Genomic DNA, 22,001 nt, shown 5'->3' with positions numbered 1-22,001 from the left:
AATGATAGGGTTTGCTTTCCACCTTTGTTTGGAAGAACTTGAAACTGTTGACCCTATTTATTCTTCCTGACTTTTTCTAGCCTGACTAAGGGAAAAGGGGGGTTTTTTGGGGAGGAGAGGTGAAGATGGAGAAAGGCTTTGAGGGTTAACTAATGAGATTTAGAGAGCTTGTCATTTTTGGGACTTGCTGTGACTGATTGTTTTGATCATGTTATATTCATAAAGGCACCAGTAGTATCAGGGTTCCACTAAGAATGTGGGGATGGAGTTGTACTGGTTTCAAATGCACTCTAATTATACAATTCTGAATTTAATTTACTTTTAACTCATCGCAGGTTCGCAGCAAGAGCAAAGCATCCAAAGCTGGGCTGTGTGAGGGGGATGAGGTGGTGTCTATCAATGGCAAGCCTTGTGCAGACTTAACCTATTCTGAAGTAATCACTCTTATGGAAGGTCTGACTGATGCCCTCCAGCTGCTTATCAAGAGGTAAAAGACTATTCAGAATGCTCTGGGATACATTCTGCTCCTTATACTCGCTGGTAAAACATGGGGGACAAGGTGTGAATGTCCATTTTATAAGCATGTATTATGAATTTCAAATGCACAGTCATATTCTTATTTATATATTTTTCGGCAGCCATTTGCTTGCCACTTTACAAACATAAAGGAATTCAGTTCTCCAACACAAAGCTCTCACTTGAGCGTTCAGACAGCACAGTATATGTACATATGATCCATTGATTCAAGGTACCATCTTCTTATGGTACTTATTTGGTCCCCATCTCCACAGCATCTGCATGCCTCAGAATCTTTAATGGACCCCCCCAGGTGTTCACCTCTGTGAGATATGGAAGCACCACTGAAGCACAGAGTGATTAAGATTCCTAAGATCTGTGGCAGAACAGGGAATTGTACCCATCTGTCCCATGCTCACTACCAGGCACATGCTCCAAGTTATGGACTGTCCTTCCTCTCCATTTAAAGACCACCATGCTCTGAGCTGTGCATTATGGCTGACCAGTGAAAGCCTCAGTAAAAGTAATGTGTTTTCAGGGGGGATGTCACAAGGATGATCTGGCACATAAGAGTGAGAGGAATTCTAAGAATAGGGAGTGGAAGGGAAGGAATATGAGTGTGCAGGAGTGATACAGGAGAGACACTGTGAATGAGGCTTCAAAAGAGCAAAGATTGTATACATGAGAAGAGCACAGTGCACAGGACAAGGAATGACAGGACAAGGAATTTCCTCAGAGACTGTGGTCAGAACAGAGACCAGAAGTCAGAACACATGACTTCCATTTCTGTTTCTGACTCACTATGTGATCTTCGGCAAGTTGGTTAACCTCTCTGTGGATTCAGTTTCTCCATCTAAAGAATGTTCATAGGGTATCTATTTTCCTTTATAAAACACTGAGTCCTGCAGTCGGTCTTACTACCACTCTAATATTCAGTATAAATTCTATACAAGTAAAAAAAAAAAAAAAAAAAAAACAGGAAACAACTCAAGGACCCTTCTTCCTGTGCAGAGGCTAGCCACAACTGGAGCAGGTAACACTGCTATTTGCTCTCAGCTATTTGCCCCCTCCAAAATTAGTCTCCAAGAGGGGGAGGATGGTTATGTCCAAACTCCCTGAACACTAACAGAGCCACACCCTCTGAAAGACTGTTGAGTTTCTGTTTTAGCGTGTACGTTCCTGTGGCTCACAGGGGACTTCTGAATGAGTAAGACAGAGTTCCTCTGGAAATTCCCACAGTGTATCCAGTGTAGGGTAAAAGTGTGATCTGCCCCTGAAAGGAAGAGAGTTGCTGAATTAATCTAATATACAGTAATTCCTCATTTAACACATGCCCACTTAACACTTTTTTGTGATAGCACGATTTTTTTTAGGGAATTTTTTTTAATTATATGACCGTCCCTGGAATAACATGATTTCCCCAGCCAGAACATTGCCAGTGTCTGCATGGGGCTTCCCCTGCCTCCCTGCAAAGCGGCAAAGGGTTCGCCACTCGCTGCGCCGTTCCCCGGCGACCCCCCCCCCCCCTCACTGGACGCAGTGTGTGTCCCGGCAGACCCGTCACAGGGGCATACTCTCAAGCCAATCCCCCTCCCCTCTCCTCCCAGAGCCAAACATCTCCCCTCCCTGCTGTAACCCAGTCCTCTTTCTCCCCCAACCTTATGTCCCAGTCCCAACAGACACCACCCCTTGAAACGCAACCCCCACCTTTTCCATTATTTTCAACAGGAAAATTGACCCCACATAACACGTTTTCACTTAACACGATCATTTTCTGAAACATATCTATAGTATTAAGTGAGGAATTACTGTATAATAAGAGTTTGTTTTGAAAGCTTTATGTTTGCTTGTTTTTGTGGGATGAATTATTTACTCAGTTTAGTGAAGTCACTGTAATAGTGACAGCTGTGGACTTCAGCTCATGTATTATGATGTTGCTGTTGATCCTCACTAACGATAAATATATATAATCAGGCATGGCAGAATTTGATTTGTATTGTTTCTCAAAGACAATACAGATGTTTATTTTTAAGTGTTTTTATTTTTACAGACTTCAAATTTGCAATTTATGGGATTTAAGCATTTTAAAAATGTTTATAGATTTAAATTTTGCACTTGCTTTATGGAGAGGATTGGGTGATAATTATTTATAAGCATCAAAACACTAATTCTCAACATCACATGTAATCAAACTCTGGTAAGTTCTCAAGCAGTGTGTCTCTTACATTGCCTATCTCTAAACTTTTATTATTATTGATGGAAATATTTTTGTCTGTATGCATAGGGGGTGAAACTGAAGTTTAGAGACACAGAAAAAAGTCTAATCCTTCATTTCAGAGTTCCCCCTGGGATGTCAGCATGACAATGGCTGGTAAAACTAGATTTTCAGAAATAGCCTCAGTCTCTGACCTTCTACACACTTTGCAGCTGTATAAATAATTTCTGATACTTCCTCTCAAAGCTGCTGTTGGAATTTTAAATGCATGAAGGGGCCACATATTGGCCCCACTGAAGTCAAAGCAAACCTTCCATACCACTTTGTTGGCCCTGTCTGAATGCATAGGGCAGATTGAAAATCAAAACCAAAAAATAATTTGGGAGCATTACACTGTTTAGTGGAATGAAACCCCAGCCTGCCAGAGATCACGAGGGGCTGATAGTTTTCCAGCAATAGACTTTCCTTTAAGAGTTGCACAGAATACTTACAGAGGAAATTGACCTATTAGCATAATCTCTGAATTTCCTGTCCCCACCCTCTCTTCCATTTAGTCTCCCTCCTTGTACTACTATTCACTGTTGGTATCTTCATGGGTAGAAGAAAGAAAGGAGAACTCCATGAATTCCTCTCCCCCTACCACCTCCTCTATAATTGCTAGTCTGCTGTCACTTTCTCTATGGTTCCTTTCTGGGAATCTTTGGAGATGCTGGCTGATTGGGCCCGCAAGGTTCATATGAGATTACCAAGATTAGACCTAATATCCTCATGGAGCAATGGAAAAGCAAACCCTTCATCTTCTTCTGCAGACAGCTCTTAACAAAGCCTTAAGAGAAGAGTGTAAGTTTTAAAACAAGAATGGTACCTGTTTAATTATTTTTGTATTACCATAGTTGCTAGGAGCCCAAGTCATGGACAAGGACTCTATCATATAAGGTGTGGTACAAAACAAAAAGACTATCCCTTCCCCCAGAGAACTTAGGCTATGTCTAGACTACAAACCTCTTTCAAAAGAGTCTTTTTTGAAATAATCTTTTGAAAAAGCCTCTTTTGAAAGAGAGCGTCTAGACTACAAGCAGATTTTTCAAAAAAGCGAGCCGCTTTTTCGAAAGAGAGTCTAGACCTGTGGTCTCCAACCTTTTTACACCCAAGATCACATTTTAAATCTCCAAACAGGTGAAGATCTACCACCCCACCCCTTCCTTGAAGCCTCGCCCTCTCTATTCTTCTCCTGTCCATCACTTGCTATCCCCAGCCCTTACTTACACACTCTGATAAACAGTTTATTTTTAAATTATGCAATATATAACATTAAAATCACGTGTTTATAGTTATGAAATAAATGGTCTGTTTTTTATTCATGCTATTTAAATCTAAAATGAAGCATTTATAATTATACATTTTGTGGGGACGGAGTTCTGCAGCTGGGAGCAGGGAAGAGGGAACAGGGTGCTGGGAGGGCAGAGGACAGGGTTCTGTAGCAGGGGACAGAGTGCCAGTGGGGACAGGAATAGGGACAGAGTCCTGTAGCTGGGAACAGGAGACTTAGGGTTCGGGGAGTGGGGAACGGGGAGTGGGGACAGAGTTCTGTGGCTGGGGACAGGGGAGTGGGGACAGCGTTCGGGGAGTGGGTATGGGAGTGGGGACAGCGTTCTGTAGCTGGGGACAGGGGAGTGGGGACAGCGTTCTGTGGCTGGAGACAGGGGAGTGGGGACAGAGTTCGGGGAGTGGGGACAGCGTTCTGTAGCTGGGGACAGGAGAGTGGGGACAGAGTTCGGAGAGTGGGGACAGAGTTCTGTGGCTGGGGACAGGGGAGTGGGGACAGAGTTTGGGGAGTGGGGATGGGAGTGGGGACAGAGTTCGGAGAGTGGGGACAGGGGAGTGGGGACAGAGTTCTGTGGCTGGGGACAGGGGAGTGGGGACAGCATTCAGGGAGTGGGGACGGGAGTGGGGACAGCGTTCTGTGGCTGGAGACAGGGGAGTGGGGACAGAGTTGTGTAGCTGGGGACAGGAGAGTAGAGACAGAATTTGGGCAGTGGGGACAGAATTCGGGGAGTGGGGACAGAGTTCTGTGGCTGGGGAATGGGGGCTGAAGAGTGGGGTGCCAGTGGAGGCAGAGAGTCCCCTACATCTGCCTCCTCCCAGGATTCCCCCAGAGGGAAACCAGCGCATGCCTGCCCCGAGGCCGACCCCCCAGCGGTGCAGGGAATACCCCAGCGCGCACACGCCTGCCCCTGGGCCGACCTCTCCCCCGGCGCAGGGAAGTCCCGCGCGCGTGCCTGCCCCGGGGCCGACCACTCTCCCCCACCGGCGCAGGGAAGTCCCGCGCGTGCCTGTCACGGGGCTGACTCAACCCTCCTATGCGGTGCAAGGAGCCGATGCTCCCTCCCGTAGTACACCCAGCAGAGCAGCTAGCGCTACTTTGGAATCTCCGGAAGTGGCGCTAAGCTGCCCCAGGACTTCTGTCCATCCCCGGGAAGCCTACACTACCTCCATTTTCACTTGAGGTAGGTAGTGGGACTTATCGGGGGTGGGAGGGAAATGGGGGCAGGGCGGACAGGACGCTTCGCGATTGACTGGTCGAGGCCTCGCGATCGACCGGTCGATCGCGATTGACCTGTTGGTGACCACGGCTCTAGACACTCTCTTTCGAAAATGCAGTTTGCATTCAATAGTGCCTTTTTTTGAAAGGGGGGGGCAGCCACTGGCCGCAGCCGGAGTCCAAGGGGCCGCACCTCTGGCAGGCACTCCCTCGAGTTGCTAGTAGAAGCCAGGCGGGGGGAATAGCTGGGAGCCACCCTTCGTGCCCGGCTTCTGCACGCAGCCAGAGGCTCCCGGCCCCCACTCCTCCTGGATTTTGCACACTACCACAGGCTCCTAGCACCAATTGTGGCCCTGCCTCCCAGTCACTCCCCTGCCCCCGCCAAGCTTCCATCCAGCGCCCAGCCAGGAATTCAGAAAATACCAGACATTGCACATGTCCAGTATTCTCTGAATTTTTCTACTGGACAGACGGTGCAAATACTGGACTGTCCGGTAGAAAACCGGACACCTGGCAACCCTAGCTTTGGCTCTGGAAGGGTGGGAAATAAAGACAGAGTTAAGGGGGCCGAAGCTGGGAACCTGCATGTGGGACTGGGAGCAGAGCTCCCAGAGCAGGCTGGTGGCAGCTGGGACTCTATGTGTGAATTCCAGGAGCAGGGCTGTGAACTGAGAGCCAGGCACAGGGCTGGTGGCAGCCAGGACCCCACATGTAGGACTAGAAACGGAGCCCCAGATGTAGGTCTAGCAGCAGCTGGGGCCTTGAGTGTATTGCCGGGAACAGAGCCCCAGGCACAAGTCCTGAAGCAGGGACTGCAGATGCAGGTCCAGGAGTAGAGCTCTGGGCACAAGGAAAACAGAGCCAGGACCCTGGACAGGGGGTGGCAGGTGGGACCCCCACAAAAACTGGGAGTGACTCAGCACCTCCTGCGTTCCTAATTCCCAGGGTTAGGGCCCTCTTGGCAAATATCCTAAAGAGATCATATGAACAGAACATCCTATTGACGTTCCAGAAAGCCCTTAGAGGGACATACCACAGAAGCAGTAGGAGTGGGAAGAGAGCCACTAGCCACCCCTTGGGCACTCAAGGATGAGTAGAACCTTCCCAATGGATGTTGAGAATGTGAGCTAGAGACCAGGGAGAGGATTCTGGGAGGAAGGAGAGCATGGAATATTTCCATGACAGTAAAAAGATTATTATGCACTGAGCATGAGCCAAACTGAACAGCGATATTCAGTCTGTAAACACCATTTTGGACCAAATCCTATTGCATCCCCTCCATGCAGCTCTACTTCCTTATTGCAATTATACCACTAGTGTCTAGATACAAACTGATTTTGCAAATCCTCCAGTGATCTGAACTGACCTAAAAAATAAAAATAAAACACAAAAAAGCCATTGGTGCATGTCTGTACTACTGGACCCACAGACATGCACCAATGTCTATGAACAGCATATCAATAAGTAGTGAGGACCTTTTAAGGTGGAAATATCTCTCTCTGACACAAACACTCACACAGTTATTGAGCTACCAATAAAGGCTAAAAGTTAGCTGGCCTAAACCCAGTATTATAGCCTAGAAGGAAATGTTTATGGATTCATAACATTTTTTTGGAGTCAGCAGTCACACAACTGATTATCCAAATAGCACAATATGATGGAATCCAGAGAGACGCAGGGCTTCCTAAATGAAAATCTGTCTGACCTCTATGTTGTCCCATATGTGGTATAATAGAGGTTATACATTGTTTCCTATTTGAGGCAAAATCCAATTTGATGCAATCAGTATGCTGAGAGGCTATAAATGTGAGTTATATTGAGGCATCTTCATATGGTGACAGATTTACCTAGTCATTTTCCGTTACTATTTCTGGCCTTTATTTGCTGCATGACCCAATAGTTTTAGAATATCAGGAGCCTGCTTTTGATTTCAAACTCCTCTTATAGTACTTGATGCTTTGTAGTTTATTGAGGGCATCTAATATGTCTATTAATTACCAAAAAGTTTTGCTACATTACAGTCAAATATTAAAAATGAATAATATGTCACTATATCAGACGACTCTGAAATAGTTTCCACTGAAATTAACAGTGTGTCACTGGGGCATCCAGTACTAAAAGGGGGAACTCGGTTACAGTAAAGTTGATAATCCCTTTCAGGGAACCTATAAAACAGAAGGGCTGTGTCTAGACTGGCCAGTTTTTCCAGATAATCAGCCGCTTTTCCGGAAAAATTTGCCAGCTGTCTACACTGACTGCTTGAATTTCCGCAAAAGCACTGACGATCTCATGTAAGATTGTCAGTGTTTTTGCGGAAATACTGTGCTGCTCCCGTTCGGAAAAAAGGGCCAGTGTAGACAGCCCAGATTTGTTTTGCGCAAAAAAGCCCCGATCACGAAAATGGCGATTCAGGCTTTTTTGCGGAAAAGCACGTCTAGATTGGCACGGACGCTTTTCCGCAAAAAGTGCTTTTGTGGAAAAGCGTCTGTGCCAATCTAGACGCTCTGTTCCGAAAATGCTTTTAACGGAAAACTTTTCCGTTAAAAGCATTTCCGGAAAATCATGCCAGACTAGACATAGCCAAGAGGAGAAAGAGGAATAAATAGAACAAATGAAGATATAGTCTGACATGTAGGGTTAGAGGAGCTAAAGTAAGATTCTGCAAACAGAAAACTCCTATTTTAAAATATATAGACTGATCTAATGCTGTACTGAGCACCAGGAATTGCACAGACTTCAGTGGGAGTTAAAAGCACTAAGCACTTCAAAGGGATGAGCCTTTAAAATATAACACAGGATGAGCCTTTAAAATATAACTGCTTAATGGCACTTAAAAACAAGGAATTTCCTTTAAAGCAAGTATTTAAAGCATCCATTGATCTCTGCCAACCCTGTATATGCTACTTGTCTTCTTGGATAGTAAATTCTTTGGGGGCAGGGACCTATGCAAGAGGACAACACCTAACACAGTTTGAATACTAGGAGAATGGATTAAAAGTTCTCATTTCAGCACCAAGCCCTTGTTCTATAGTCAAACATAAAATAGGAAGTATACATCCTAGAAGTTTGAGATGATTCAAGCATCTGTCTGGAAACATATGTTTTTTATAGCTGGGTATACAGGTTAGGAATGGCATAGGTCAAAGATTTAAGAATAGCTGTAGCAGACTCATAGAATAAAATCTTACTGCAGTAATATAGTTGCTCTTATGTCCTAATGCTACTGCAGGGGGTTAAAAGAGGTACAAAAACCTTTGTATTTAAAATGTTTGAGAAATTCTGTTACCTAAATCTACCTACTAACAGATACTGCAGGTATTTTTTTATGGGGAAGACACAATATGTACTTCCATTTAAATATGAAAATTTCTTTGGCAGTTGTACTTACAACAGCTTATGTTCTTGAACTATTTTTTGTGTGTGTCTGTGTATATATGTGCAGATCATCCAATGGACTAAACGAAAGCTTGAGTCCAGAAACAGAAAACAAAAAGCATGATAAAATAAAGAATGAGGACTATAGGGAGAGTACCACACTGCAAATCAGAACAGCCACGCAAATGCCCCAGAAAGAATTCTACATCACAGAAATACACAGTGACACATCCCATGGAGCAGAGGAGAGTGACTTTTCTGTGACAAAACAAGAAAAGGAGACAATGCAGTGCCACAAAATTACTCCTAAAGTGATAGAAACTTCTAGAGTACTCTTGACAGATGAAGCTGCTTTCAAAGAGAATACAAAAGAAAGAAGGCCAGGCACTGTGGTTGAGCTGCAGTTGTCCCTCTCACATGACAGACACAAGGACACCAGTGCTTCTGAAATTAGTCTCCTAGGAGCTGAAAAATGTACCCCTTCAGAAACCAGACCCAGCGTGCAAGAAGATGGGACTAGCCCGGTAACAGCAGTCCCCCTGTGTGAAAAAGAGGCCACTGTCCAGTGGTCAAGCAAAACATTCCAGATTGCTAGTGGCAAAGAGGTCAAGGTGATCCAAGGATCAGAGGCAGGCGATCCATCTCTCCCCAGGGTGGAAGTGATCCTAGACTGCTCTAACAGGGAGAAGGAAGTATCCAGGTCTCTAGCTGAAAAGGGGTGTGTTGCTTCTCAAGTGGAAGGAGGGCAGTCAGAAGCACCTCCTTCTGTAGTCTCCTTTGGAATCTCATCAGAAGGCACCGAGCAGGGAGAAGACGACCAGCACTCAGAAAGAGATCACAGCAGACCTCACAAGCACAGGGCAAGGCACGCAAGTAAGTATGTCGCATCTAAATCATTTGCATAGACTCGAGGGTAAATTTTGTAACGTGAAATAGCTTTTCAGAACCATGCCTGCATTACTAAATATTTTAAAGGGATTCTTTTCAAGTGTTCTATCTCCCTGCCCCGTTTTTAAAAACTGATCTTTCTGTTTAAGCTTCATATGTCTTTTTAAAACAACAAAATTGCAAAGGCTTCAGCCCATGTGTCTAACCATGCTTTAACAGTGCAGTAGTAGACTACTTTACTTTATTTTACAGACTATTTACTTTTAAAAGTGATATCTCACATTGTGAAACTAAAAGTAGCTGAATTTCCAGGGAGGTAAATTGTGCTGGACTTCTAACATGCACTACAAGGATGATTTTGTAAAATGTTAACCAAATAAGCAAGGTCATCTCTTGAACGTGGTCGCGTGTTCTAGATTTCTCCATTTATAGCAAAATCTGTGCGTCTTCAACTGCATCTTTAAAAATCAAAGCTATGCCACTGCTGTTAAAAGTAGCTATGAATAAAGAAGGCTAATAGGAAAGCTTGATGATGCCTGCAGAAGTCAGTTTGACAGACACCAGCATGTGTATTACTGGCTAGTTATATGATCCTTTGAGTTTTGTAAGTCTTCTCTAGACTCTAAAGTGAATTCAGTATTTTTCTGCCTTCCAAATCCAGAGGTCAGGCTCAAAATCTAAGGAGTTTAACTAAAAAACCGAAAAAGTGATTTAATCCAACACTGGTTTAAAAAGAGACATTTATACATAGTTATTCATTTATTTGGGTCATTTCTAATGCTTGTTTGTTCTTTTCCGACCATGTCAAGCATTCTGCTCAGGGATTTAATCACAGTATGGCAACGGTGCTTGAATGCATGCAATGATATAGTGTAGCAATGAGCTATTTTATATGCAGTGTTGGAATAGGTCTGCTAACCCATTGCTAATTCCTTAGTAAGCGTATTTTTAGAATGATAACCATTTGCATCCTTATTGGCATGTGGGTTAAGCTGTTACTTACGCTTTAAGTATCTGTATGTAATCCACATATTTATGGCATATTAAGTGGCATATAAAAGAAGAGTGTACATGCATTACATTTTGGCAATGAAGTTAGCAGCAACTGTAGGACAGTGTCAGTTCTGCAGTGCTCTGGCTGTCTAATAAGTTGGGGGAAGTGTGAGGCAACTCCTGTTTAATACAGAATGAACTATCATTGGCAACAAAACTTACTTCTATTACACTTTTTCTGTTTAGGACAAATATTTTGCCTTTTCCCCTTCCCATATAATATATGAATTATTTTGAATCAATTGACAGAACTTTAAATTTTAAATCAACTGTACCTGAAGGATAAACACTAGTTATACATGGATAAATATTGATGGAATGATAAAAATATTTTAAGACCTTCTTGATGACTCTAAGTACCAATGACATACGTAGATACAAATATTTGCTTCAAGCAGCAAGTATGTTGAATATAAAACAAACATGTTTTGTGAAGCAAAAAGCTATTAATATGTTGTTTAAGACTTTAAACTAGACCAGATAAGCTTTATGAAGTTCTAAATTCTTTAACAGAGGTATTTCTCTGCAAATAGCAATTTGATTACATTTAGTGGAGCAAGCAATTTTTCTTCATTTAAACCTTCTTTTGAATCTGCTGGGTACACCAGATGTAAACAAGCTGTAAAAATATTTGCTAAGAGAACATTTTAATTTATTCTTTCCCCCAAAATCAGATCTGCAAATCCTCTTCCACAAGTGTAGTTCAAGCTGATTGATAGTATCCTTATTTGAAGCTTTGTGTATAAGTAAGGATTACTCATGAGTTAGATTTGCAGAATCAGGTCCATAATGTAGCAGCTCCCCTAATCTCCAAAAAATGAGTTTAGTTCTACAGCCCTTACTCTGACAAACTCCTCTGGTGACTTCACTAACAGTTTTGCCTATATAAGAAAAGAGCAGAGGATTTCAAAATTATGTCCTGTAGAAGTTTTGCTGGATTGGACCCATGTTCTATAATCTTTTATAGTTTTCTGTGAAAACTATGGCTCTGGTTATGCTCACATCCATATAATGGTAAAATTATACTTGTCTTCAACAAAAGAAGAGTGAGGTTCCTTTTTTTTCTGGTATGTTTGAAAGGATCAGTAATTATAGTAAGCTTTACATACATTTATTTAACAAGGTTATTACATGTATATTAGATGTAAAAAAAATTCCTGTTTTACTACCATGCATAATATACTAGCAATCCCTTTTTACCCCCTTTTAAGTTAATTGGAATTGATCATTAATTTCAAAAGGAGTGGGACTGCACACTTGTTTAAAATTAAGAAAAGAATGTGTAGTAAGGCCAACTACAGTCCATGTAAATTATTAAGACAATTAATTTATGCATTAACAGATATATGGCAAGATAATATACTATACAATACTATTTAGGAGTTATTTATGCCATATTATGATGAATTACTTTTTCAGAAAACGCTTCCTTTTAAAGGTCTAAACCTGTTTGCACTAAACCCAATGCTTAAATTATCACCAACTTCAGTGGCAAGCAGGACTGAAATTATATCCATAGTTTATATGTATTTTTATGTGAGTTTGTAATTTAGTAAATATAAATGTATTATGTATAATATATAGCACATAAGAGATTTTACAAGTAGAATATTATAATAAGTGTGTAATGACAGAAATAGGTATGTGACACAAAAGTTCTTGTAAGTCGATCTAAGGAAATTCTGTAGAAAACTGTATTTTTTTTTAGGCATGTCTCACAAAGAATGATTGCTATGGAATTTGTTCCACAGTAGTTACTGCAGAAAAAGATTCATTGTAATCCCTTCTCTATAGATTTATATCTATATTCAAACACACATAGAAATACATGAAAATTATAGACATGAACTCAGTTCTGCTGCCAGGTAAGGTTCCAGTATTTAAAAAAGAAAAAAAAAAGACAGAATATATGCTGGAGAGCAGCACATTTAGGAAGCTATATTCCAGACAGAGGTTGCAATGCTTGTAGTCAGACAACTTCACATATTTCTGTGTAGTGTGTCACTTTAAATATGTCTTTTGATACTTCCCGTAGGACTTAGGCGGAGTCAAAGCCTATCAGAGAAGCAGGTGAAAGAAGCCAAATCTAAATGTAAGAGCATTGCCCTGCTGCTGACGGCAGCTCCCAATCCCAATTCCAAGGGAGTGTTGATGTTCAAGAAGCGTCGCCAAAGAGCCAGGAAATACACTTTAGTCAGCTACGGCACTGGGGAACTAGAACGTGACGAAGAGGAGGGTGAAGAAGAGGAAGGTGAAGGTGACAAAGAAAACACTTTTGAGATAACTTTACTTGGAACAAGTGAGTCAGAAATAGATGAAGATTTCTTCTCTGACATTGACAAAGAAGGCCAGATTGTGACATTTGATTGGGATACTGGTCTGCTTGAGGTTGAAAAGAAACTAAAAGGTGGAGACGAGATGCAGATGCTGCCAGAGAGCAAGGGCAAGGGGGCACTCATGTTCGCCAAGCGACGGCAGAGAATGGATGAGATCACAGCTGAGCAAGAAGAGATGAAGCTGCATGGAATGCATGCAGAGGTACAAAGGGGAACCGCCCTAAAAGAAAGCTTCAAACAGGTGAGCTCCTCATCCTATCCAGTAAAGGAGGAAGCAACATCAAAAAAGCAGAGCTGCGTGAGCAAAAGCTACATAGAGGTGAGCCATAGTCATGGCAATATGGTCCAACAAAATGGCATTGGAGGAGCATCAGAATCTTATGATGCCCAAAAACTAACATCTTTAAACAGAACAGCTAAACCTTTCCCTGGGATTCAGAATCGAGCAGCAGCACCTTTTTCACCAACAAGAAATGTGACTAGCCCTCTCTCAGATTTACCAGCACCCCCTTCCTATTCCACAGTTAGCCCACTGCCTCAAGCTTTATATGCAGCAGTAGCAAGTCCAGTGGCCAGCAGACCTCAGACAGCTATTTGGTCACCAACAGAGTCAACAGAGCAGATAGCATCCAGAGATGAAAGGATTGCAGTGCCGGCCATAAGAACTGGGATATTACAAGAGGCAAAGAAAAGAAGCACTGCAAAGCCTATGTTTACTTTCAAAGAACCTCCAAAAGTGAGTCCTAACCCTGCCCTATTGTCACTTGTACAGAATAAAGAAGGCAAACGAAGTACTGGAGCTGGCTTTGAATCGGGACCTGAAGAAGACTACCTTAGTTTGGGAGCAGAAGCTTGTAATTTCATGCAGATTCAAGCATCAAAACAAAAGACCCCTCCTCCCGTTGCTCCAAAGCCCTCAGTCAAAGTCTCTCCTACTGCTGTAACTCCCATTTCACCAGTCTGGTCACCTCCAGCTGTGGCTTCTACCCAGCCACCTGCCTTCCCGACTCCAAACTCACCCCAAACAGCAGTTTCTGCACCAATCAAACTAACACAGCCTGCTCATCCTCCTCCTCGGCCTCCAAGTACTCTTAAGATAGCTGGTCCTTTTAAAGGACCTCAAGCAGCAGTATCAAAACAAAATTATACACCCAAAACACCTACTACACCAATTGGAAATATTGCACTTGCTGGAGGAATGGGGCCTGCCTTTGAGATGCCACCAGCTTTTAGTGGAAAAGGAGCACAGTTATTTGCCAAAAGGCAATCTCGGATGGAGAAGTATGTGGTAGACTCAGAAACTGTGCAGGCCCACATGGCTCGGGCCTCATCTCCAACTCCATCTTTACCTGCTTGTTGGAAGTATTCATCTAATGTTCGAGCACCTCCACCCGTTGCTTACAATCCCATCCAGTCCCCCTCTTACCCTCTTGCTGCTACCAAATCCCAATCTAAGTCACCTGCAGTTACCAAAAATACCAAAAGAAAACCTAAGAAAGCTCTCAGTGCGTTGGATGTCATGAAGCATCAGCCATATCAGCTTAATGCATCTTTATTTACTTTTCAACCTCCTTCTGCTACTAAGGAAGGCCTACCAACTAAGCAGTCCACAAAGTTCGACTCTGTGTCTGCCTCAAAACATGTTCTGCATTCAAGACCACTCAGTGCTGGTCCTTCTGCTAATGTCCAAGCATCTTCAGTGTACTCCGTACCAGCCTACAGTTCACAACCGTTGTTCCAGTCAAACGCTCCTACCCCTGTAAATGAATCCTACGAGCCTAGTGGTTACCCTTCATTTTCTAAGCAAGAATCAATCACATCCTCTATGTTTACTGCTCCAAGGCCCAAGTTCTCAGCTAAGAAAGTTGGTGTCACAGCTCAGGTGTGGAAACCATCAATCATTGAAGAGTAAATCTTGTAGTTGCAATGCAGTGTCCACTTTGCTTCCAATGAATTGTTTGCAGTGGTGATCTGGCGCACCAAAAGTGCCCATAGCAGTCCCTAGCTTACTTAATAACTTCACATGTATCTCCTCAAATCTGAGTCCAAAATATTTAAAAATTTTAAGTGAATCAAAATGGATATAAAATTAAGATGATACATACTTATGAATATTGTTTATACATATGATGCCCTGAATTGGACACATACTATTGTATTAAGTAAGCAGGATGCTCGGTTTTTTGCTTTAAGACAAAAACAAATATAACAGTGAGTAGTATCCCCTATATTTAAAAAAATTAGCCAACATACTGTTTTTCTGAAAGGTGCTTTGGTGGCTCAAAGGTTTGAGTAAAATTAAACATTTATTGAGCTTAGATTTATTTTTTTAAAGGTGCCTTATAATAATATCTATTACTAATGTAGCACATAGAATAGATACAGTTTTAGGCCCTGTTCTCCGGATCTTTACAGATGAACACTTGCGCCCCACACAGAGCCTCTTTGGCGTCAGTGGAAGATTGTGCATTGGCACAAGGATTCTTCCACAGGTTTCTGATTGCAGGATCAGGGCCTTAGTATGTAAGTTATGTGGATCAACTCTGATCCAAAATAATGAATTGCTTCTCTGATTTCACAGAGAATGTGCCATAAGGAATGTTGGAATATTTTGGAAAAAGACTGATTCAGAGGAAAACGGAAAGTGGCTGGAAAAAGGTGTTAAAATTTTTCCATTTTTAGGAAACTGAAATTTTACACTCCACCCCTCAAGAGCAGGCGTATTTTTAATAACCATTTGCCTTGTCACCAAAAAATAACTCATGACAAAAGCCAGTAAAGTAGGATTGTTGAACAGTTTAAGATGGATGATCTGGATTGTGCAGTTGTGATATGATGCAATAATTTCTCATGAAAGCTCAGTGACTAAGAATTGAAGGGATACATAATAAGTCTACTGATTTTTGCAACCAGACATGCCATATAAATCAGCATATAATGATGTCATAATGATTACCTCACTTTTCTGCTGGTATTGCACAGACATTTTCCTGTTTGCATTTTAGGCTTTATAATGCTTTTTCAACTGTTATTCTTTTTACTCTGTTCCTGCACTTTCACCCTTTACTTCATGTATTGTGGACCAGGAGGATCAAGGCAGTGCTACCATGCAAAACTCTTTTTACTCAGAGAGGGCCAGATTCTGCCATTTATAACCATGCTGAGTTATACCCCACTCCAGGTCAGATAGGCCAGTTGAAATCAAAAGGGACAGATTCTGACCCTGTTACTCATGCTGAGTAGCACTTTGCTCCTTAAGAGGTTCCATTGAAACCAGTAGAACCAGTTATGGAGCAAACTGCTATTCACCATGAGAAAATTAACTGCTATTTAGTTTAAAAACAATAACCTTTACTGTACACCTAAAAATGAAGTGTTCCCTGACAATGAAGTTCATCAAGGTTGGATTCAAAGACCACTGCAGTCACTTGAAAGACTCCCAATGTCTTCAGTGGGTTTTGGATTATGACACTGATGGGAAAACAATCAGGGACCACAGTTTGGGTGAATCAGGTCTCATTAGAAATTAAGGATAACTGCTGGAAACAGCAGGAAAACCAATCAGGTATTCATAGAAAAGTAAAGAGAAGTATATTGCAAACACAACTTGCCCAAGAGCATATAGTACAAATATTTTAATCCTCTTGTGATCTCCTTATTTTCATTCATTTTCCACTGTCAATCTGCTGTATTTTTCCCTCTACCATTAAACTTGTTCCTTTCTTCTTTACTTGTTTGATTTTCTCTTTCATTTATATGTATACACTGCCAATGTGTTTTCCTTTTTTCCCCCAGGCACTTCACTTACTCTCTAGACTGATAATCTTTTTTCGTTCTTTCTCTGTCATATAATGTCATACTACTATTAAATACTTTAGTTACATACATTCCTCAGTAAGCTACAAATAAAAAAAGATAATATTTACACAGGAGAACTTACTTTACTCTTACCAAAGATAAGGGTTGTAGGGTATCACACTTTTCTGAGGCAAATAGCTAGCTATCTAGACAGATAAAAATGCCAAATAACTTGAGTCCCTGTAAGACTATGCTTCTATAGTATTCTCCAGTAAAAGCCATTCTCTGAATAGTATGATGCTTATATATTGTCATCATGCTATCACGGATGAGAAGACTTTTAGCTTTTTTATATTTTTAACTCAAGCAGGTATGGATAGTGCCTTTCACCTCTTGATCACCAGTTCAACTGTGGCCTAGGTTACTAATTACTAGAAGTCATGCTGAGTGGCTCTGTGAAATGAATAGATGGTCTCAGTCCGACTTCTAGAATACAGAGGTCTGTCTATCACCCAGCATTCCAGAACTAGACACTCTTGCTGGAAGTACCAGCATAGAGGACAAAGACTGAATGGATGTGAAGACTGGGCTACTCTCTCTCAGCCCCAGAAATGATCACCCCCCCCCCCCCGATGAGTAATAAGCCATATTGGCACGGCAACATGAGAAAGCGATGGATATAAAGAGAGGTCTTCAGTTTCCTGAGTCATCAACCCAGCAAGCACATCCCACTAGCACTAAATTCACTTGAAAAAAAAATTATTTATATGTATTGCATGCAGGCATACAGACAAGCTAAAAATGCATTTAGGTTGTCAGTGAAATCATGCACGTATATACAGAAAAAAAAGCAAAAAGTGAGCTTCTATAGCTGCAATCTTAGAAGATCATTTTTAGCCTAGCATAGCCGCACTTTAACCAAAAGAGACATGAATTCAAGTTGCAAATTTGGATTTGTTTCCGGATTTTGCATTTCTAATAGTGTTCAGTTCCAGGCTTTTGGTTTGACCCTTTGCAGTGATACAGGAGGAGCTAGACCTTAAGAATGGGGGTGGGTTTTTTGAAGCTTTTAAGTAAAAAACACAAGTCTAATGATTTTCAGTGGGACTAGTGATCTACTTACACTTTTTAAAAAAAATTCTCATCTAGCTCTGAATTGAGTTTCAGATTCTGAAACATGACACTTCCCCAACCACATACTTTCATACATACACACATGCAGTCATTTGGATCTAGGGTTTGCTTCAAGTCCATCTCCAATAGCAAGGTAAGTCAAAAACTATAGCATTTCAGCATAAGACCAGACTGTTTAAATTAACTGTTTCATCTGTAATGTCATCTCCTGAGAAGTAGACAGTAGAGGACAGCTGTAGATTGTCATTCAGGTTTAAATTAGAGGCTGTAGAGGGTTTCAGGCAGAGCTGATATCCACTATGTGCCAAGTATACAAGTAGTTGCTATGTAAAGGAGCCATTTGACTTTATTTAATTATTTTTAATGTACTCTGATGACGATACATGGGCTTGGACACAATGACTGTGATTATGAAAGTCAAAGTCAGACTCACAGCAGACATAATTCCAATATGTCCATGATCTGGTTCAAAAAAATTTTAAGATCTTCATATTGTTTTCATTGTACTTAATTATTACCACATAAAATTATGCTCCATACTTCAGGATGCGATAAGTGGTTAAATTCTGTGGAGGCTTCCATGAAATCAGATATTTCAATTCAAAACTCAAACTTATCAAGAAAATTATCCCAGTCTTGCAAGTCCCATTATTTTTGAACCTGGCAAATATCCTTCTAACTCCTGATGGTACCCTTTAGCTGGGGCATGTGGGAATAAAGGGTTCTCTCTTAGTGGTGTACTGGATGAAAAGGATAAGGATCAAGGCTCCTCCCATTACTGCCAATTCAAACTCCTGGCTGGTTTAGCAGTGCAGTCAGGTATTGCCACAGAGAAAGGCTGGCTGCACAATCTGCAACTAAAGCTCTGCTTTCTTTTATTTCTTCTGGTGTACTGTTGGGAGTGCAGGACTTGGGACTATGCGAGGACTACTTGCAAGATCTTCTGTGTGTTCCTAGCACAGCTGATAGATAAGCATGGAGGGAAGTTCCATGTGCAGCAGCTGGCATGACCTTACCAGGGGTGATTGCAACTGAGTGAACATTCTGTGTTTTGCTGCCCAATTCCCATCCATGCCTCACCACTGTGCATAGAGCTCAGTTCAAGGATTTGGGGTAGGGTCACCATAACAAATGGGAGATGGAGAATCCTTAGGTTCCACCATCCTCTTGTTGCAAAATTGATGCCCAGGTGCTAGTTCCTTTCAACCCTAGCAATCACTTTACAATATCAAGTCTCTTTTATGAGGAAAAGTGTTAGACGCTTGGTTTAAAAAAAAAAAAAAAGGAAGCCAAGATTCTCTTATATCATGATGAAAGGTAGCTGTGATAACAAAGGGCTCACCTGAGCCCCTGCCACCTCAGCCTGTCAATTGGAAATGACATTGGCTAAGGAGGAAATTGTCTCTCTTCAGAAACGCTGTACACTTGAGGTGAAATGTTTTAAAACTTTTCCTGATCTTTTTAAAACAACAAATAAAGTTCTCATGACATGTGACAGACAAACTCAATGTTCTAGGCTGTCTATCCTTCCTTCCACAGCACAGGCAGCAACAGTACAAGCTACGCTACCCTTCTCTGCCAATGTGCTTCAACCCTGAGCATGAAGGTTATAAGGCTGATTGAATTTTTTCCATATAAACTGGTGGTGGTGGTGGTGGTGATGATGGGATTTTGACCAAAATTCAATTTTTGGCTAACTAAACATTTCTTTGGAAAGTACCTGCTTCCCATGGAAATGTTTGGCTTCTTGCTGAAAAAGCTAAAGTGAAAACTCTGTGTTTGGGACTTTCAGTGTTTTGCATTGAGCAGTGCTAGAGAGATCATTTCTAGGTCTGAGGCTCCATGGCCTTTCAGTCTTTGGCTTTCTTCTGAGACATCAAAGGACACCAAATAGTCTAGAGTCTCATTGTCAACATTTCTCCAGGAGAAGCAAGTTTTGAAGGTTTAGGAACATGGAAGCAATTGAACTAAATAGGTTTTTTCCCCCTAAAATGCTGCTGTTTGCCCAAACAGCACCAACTTCAAATGGTCTGCCTCCAAAATAAATGTGTGCAGCCTGGGTTAGAAGTCTGCTCAGCCCTAATTTTAAGGCCTGACCTGAACATGACCCAGGGACAGCCTACCTGAACTTCACCCGAATGAGTCCTTTTCAGACCCAAGCTAACCCAGACACAGCACTTTCCCCAATCCTTTATTAGTGGTGCCATCTCAGTCTAGGGGCTAGGCTGGTTAGGGCTTCCTGATGCTTATCATCCTGCTCACAACCCATCTTTGGTTGCCTGCTGCCCTAGTATTGATGCAACAGTGGCTGTGCGCTCCCTCTGTTACTGCCACTTCACTGCCCTCTGTGTGCTGTGGCACAGGAGGTGCCGTAACTTGTTGATACACTTACTCAGCTGCACATGCAGCACAGTGAGTTGGTGGCAGCTGGCAGGTCTGTGGCATACAGCCACTGCCATGCCGACCACATGAGCAGGAGGAGATGATTGGAGCCTTGCCATTCCAAGCTTGAGACAAGTCAGGTCAGGTCAGGTCTGAAAACAGCCTGACTGACCCTCGTACTGTCAAGCAGGGCCATCTTTAGAGCAAGCCGAGCAAGGCAGTTGCCTTGGACCCATGCCTTAAGGGCCCTATGCTACCCCATTACCTGGCTGGGAGCTGCCTGGCTGCACGGGGCAGCCAACCACTTTGGGCCCCACAAACTCTTTGTCTGGGCCTGCTGTCAAGTTTGGGTCAGGAAACAAGGCTGTAGCTTAAGTTAAAAAAAGAGGAAGATATCCTGAAAGCCACTGTCAATACTAGGGTGCTGTAGGAGCCTTGAGTTTTCCTGTATTCCTAGAGAGTGAAAAATAACTGACTAGGAAATAAATTGCAAAGTTATCTCATAGAATTTTGGGGGGGATGCAACATTAAATAAAGAGTAAAAATATAACTAGATGTTAGAAGTAAGACTTACTTCTTCCTTTTCTGGCCCTTATTCATAGGGAACCATTTTGTAGAGTAATACCAGTTTGAATCTTTCTGGTCTAGGACTTTCTGGTCTGGCAACATCCGTGGGCCAGCAGGACTATGGATGTTGCTGCATTAGAGAGCCCCTGAAGATCTCCAGAAGCTGGGAGTCCAGCAGCCAGGAGCCTAGCCGGGACCAGATCTGGTCTGATAGCCAAGGTCCCAGCAACCAGAACCTGTCCAGGGCCAGAAGCGGAGCCAGGATGACAGCCTGGTGGCAAGGAGCCCATTCAGTGGTCAGGAGGAACCCAGTTAGGAGGCTAGTGCCCCCCTCTCCCTCTGAGGAGGCCGCACACAAGTGAGAAGCACAAAAAACTCATCCTCACTGAAGTGGCCCCTGACAGAGGAGAAAGGCAATGCTCAGGGACCAGATCCAGGCAAGACAGGCCTTAGATTCCCCACCACCCCTTCTCTACCGAATGAGCTGAAAGCCAGCTGGCTATTATCTAAGGCTGGAGAGCAGAGATTCATTATTCTCTCTGTAAGTGGTCTCGATGCCACTACCTGGGACAGAAGGTGTGTGGGTTACGCTATCATGAACCCTCCAGGCAATAATATTTTTCTTCCTTTTCTGGCCAACTTCCACATTTACTTTCTGCCAAACTGTTATTGTTGGTTTTTCTAATGAAGGTTCAGAATAATTAGATTGGTACTGCCTTACCCTACATATTGGTCTGAAGTATCAGCAAAAAGACAATAAATAGGAAGTAAGGGGAGATAGTATGATGCAGACAGGAGTGTTAGTGACACATGGGAGAGCACTGGTGTGAAGGAAGAACTGCCAGAACTAGGGGAAGCCAGAGCTATTAAGGAGAGTGAGCTACAACAAAATGAGTAGGCATAGACTGTGCTCAAGAGAAGATAGCTGTCAGAACCGGAAGCATATGAGACAGTGAAAAAAAGAATAAAACAATCACCCAAAAAAGACCTTTGTTCTTTGTCATTAGGTTTCTTTACAGAAAAAGGAACCCTAGGAAGTTATGTGGGTGGTTTATAATTTCAATTTAAACCCTCCAATGGTTGGTTGATTTCCAACCTTTAGATTTGATATGCCAGGCAACCTTTAGATTTGATATGCCAGGCAACTTTTAGATTTGATATGCCAGGAAATTTTTTTTAATCCTTAGTTATATCC

The 22,001-nt window shown here is 42.3% G+C and overlaps 1 protein-coding gene across 2 annotated transcripts in view; it reads left to right on the top strand.

The window, feature by feature from the left end:
- Positions 1–22,001, top strand: part of SYNPO2 (synaptopodin 2) — a 107,836-nt gene that overhangs the window by 73,472 nt on the left and 12,363 nt on the right. For both annotated transcript variants that reach the window (XM_006112606.5, XM_025190685.3), the window contains exons 2-4: positions 336–487; positions 8,716–9,521; positions 12,625–14,807. In XM_006112606.5, the coding sequence (XP_006112668.2) occupies positions 336–487; positions 8,716–9,521; positions 12,625–14,807 (3,141 nt within the window). The remainder of the gene's footprint in view (positions 1–335; positions 488–8,715; positions 9,522–12,624; positions 14,808–22,001) is intronic.

This window comes from Pelodiscus sinensis, chromosome 4 (genome assembly GCF_052426305.1).
Source record: "Pelodiscus sinensis isolate ZL-2025 chromosome 4, ASM5242630v1, whole genome shotgun sequence".
Taxonomy (NCBI): Eukaryota; Metazoa; Chordata; order Testudines; family Trionychidae; genus Pelodiscus; species Pelodiscus sinensis.
This window is presented reverse-complemented; position numbering and strand designations above follow the sequence as displayed.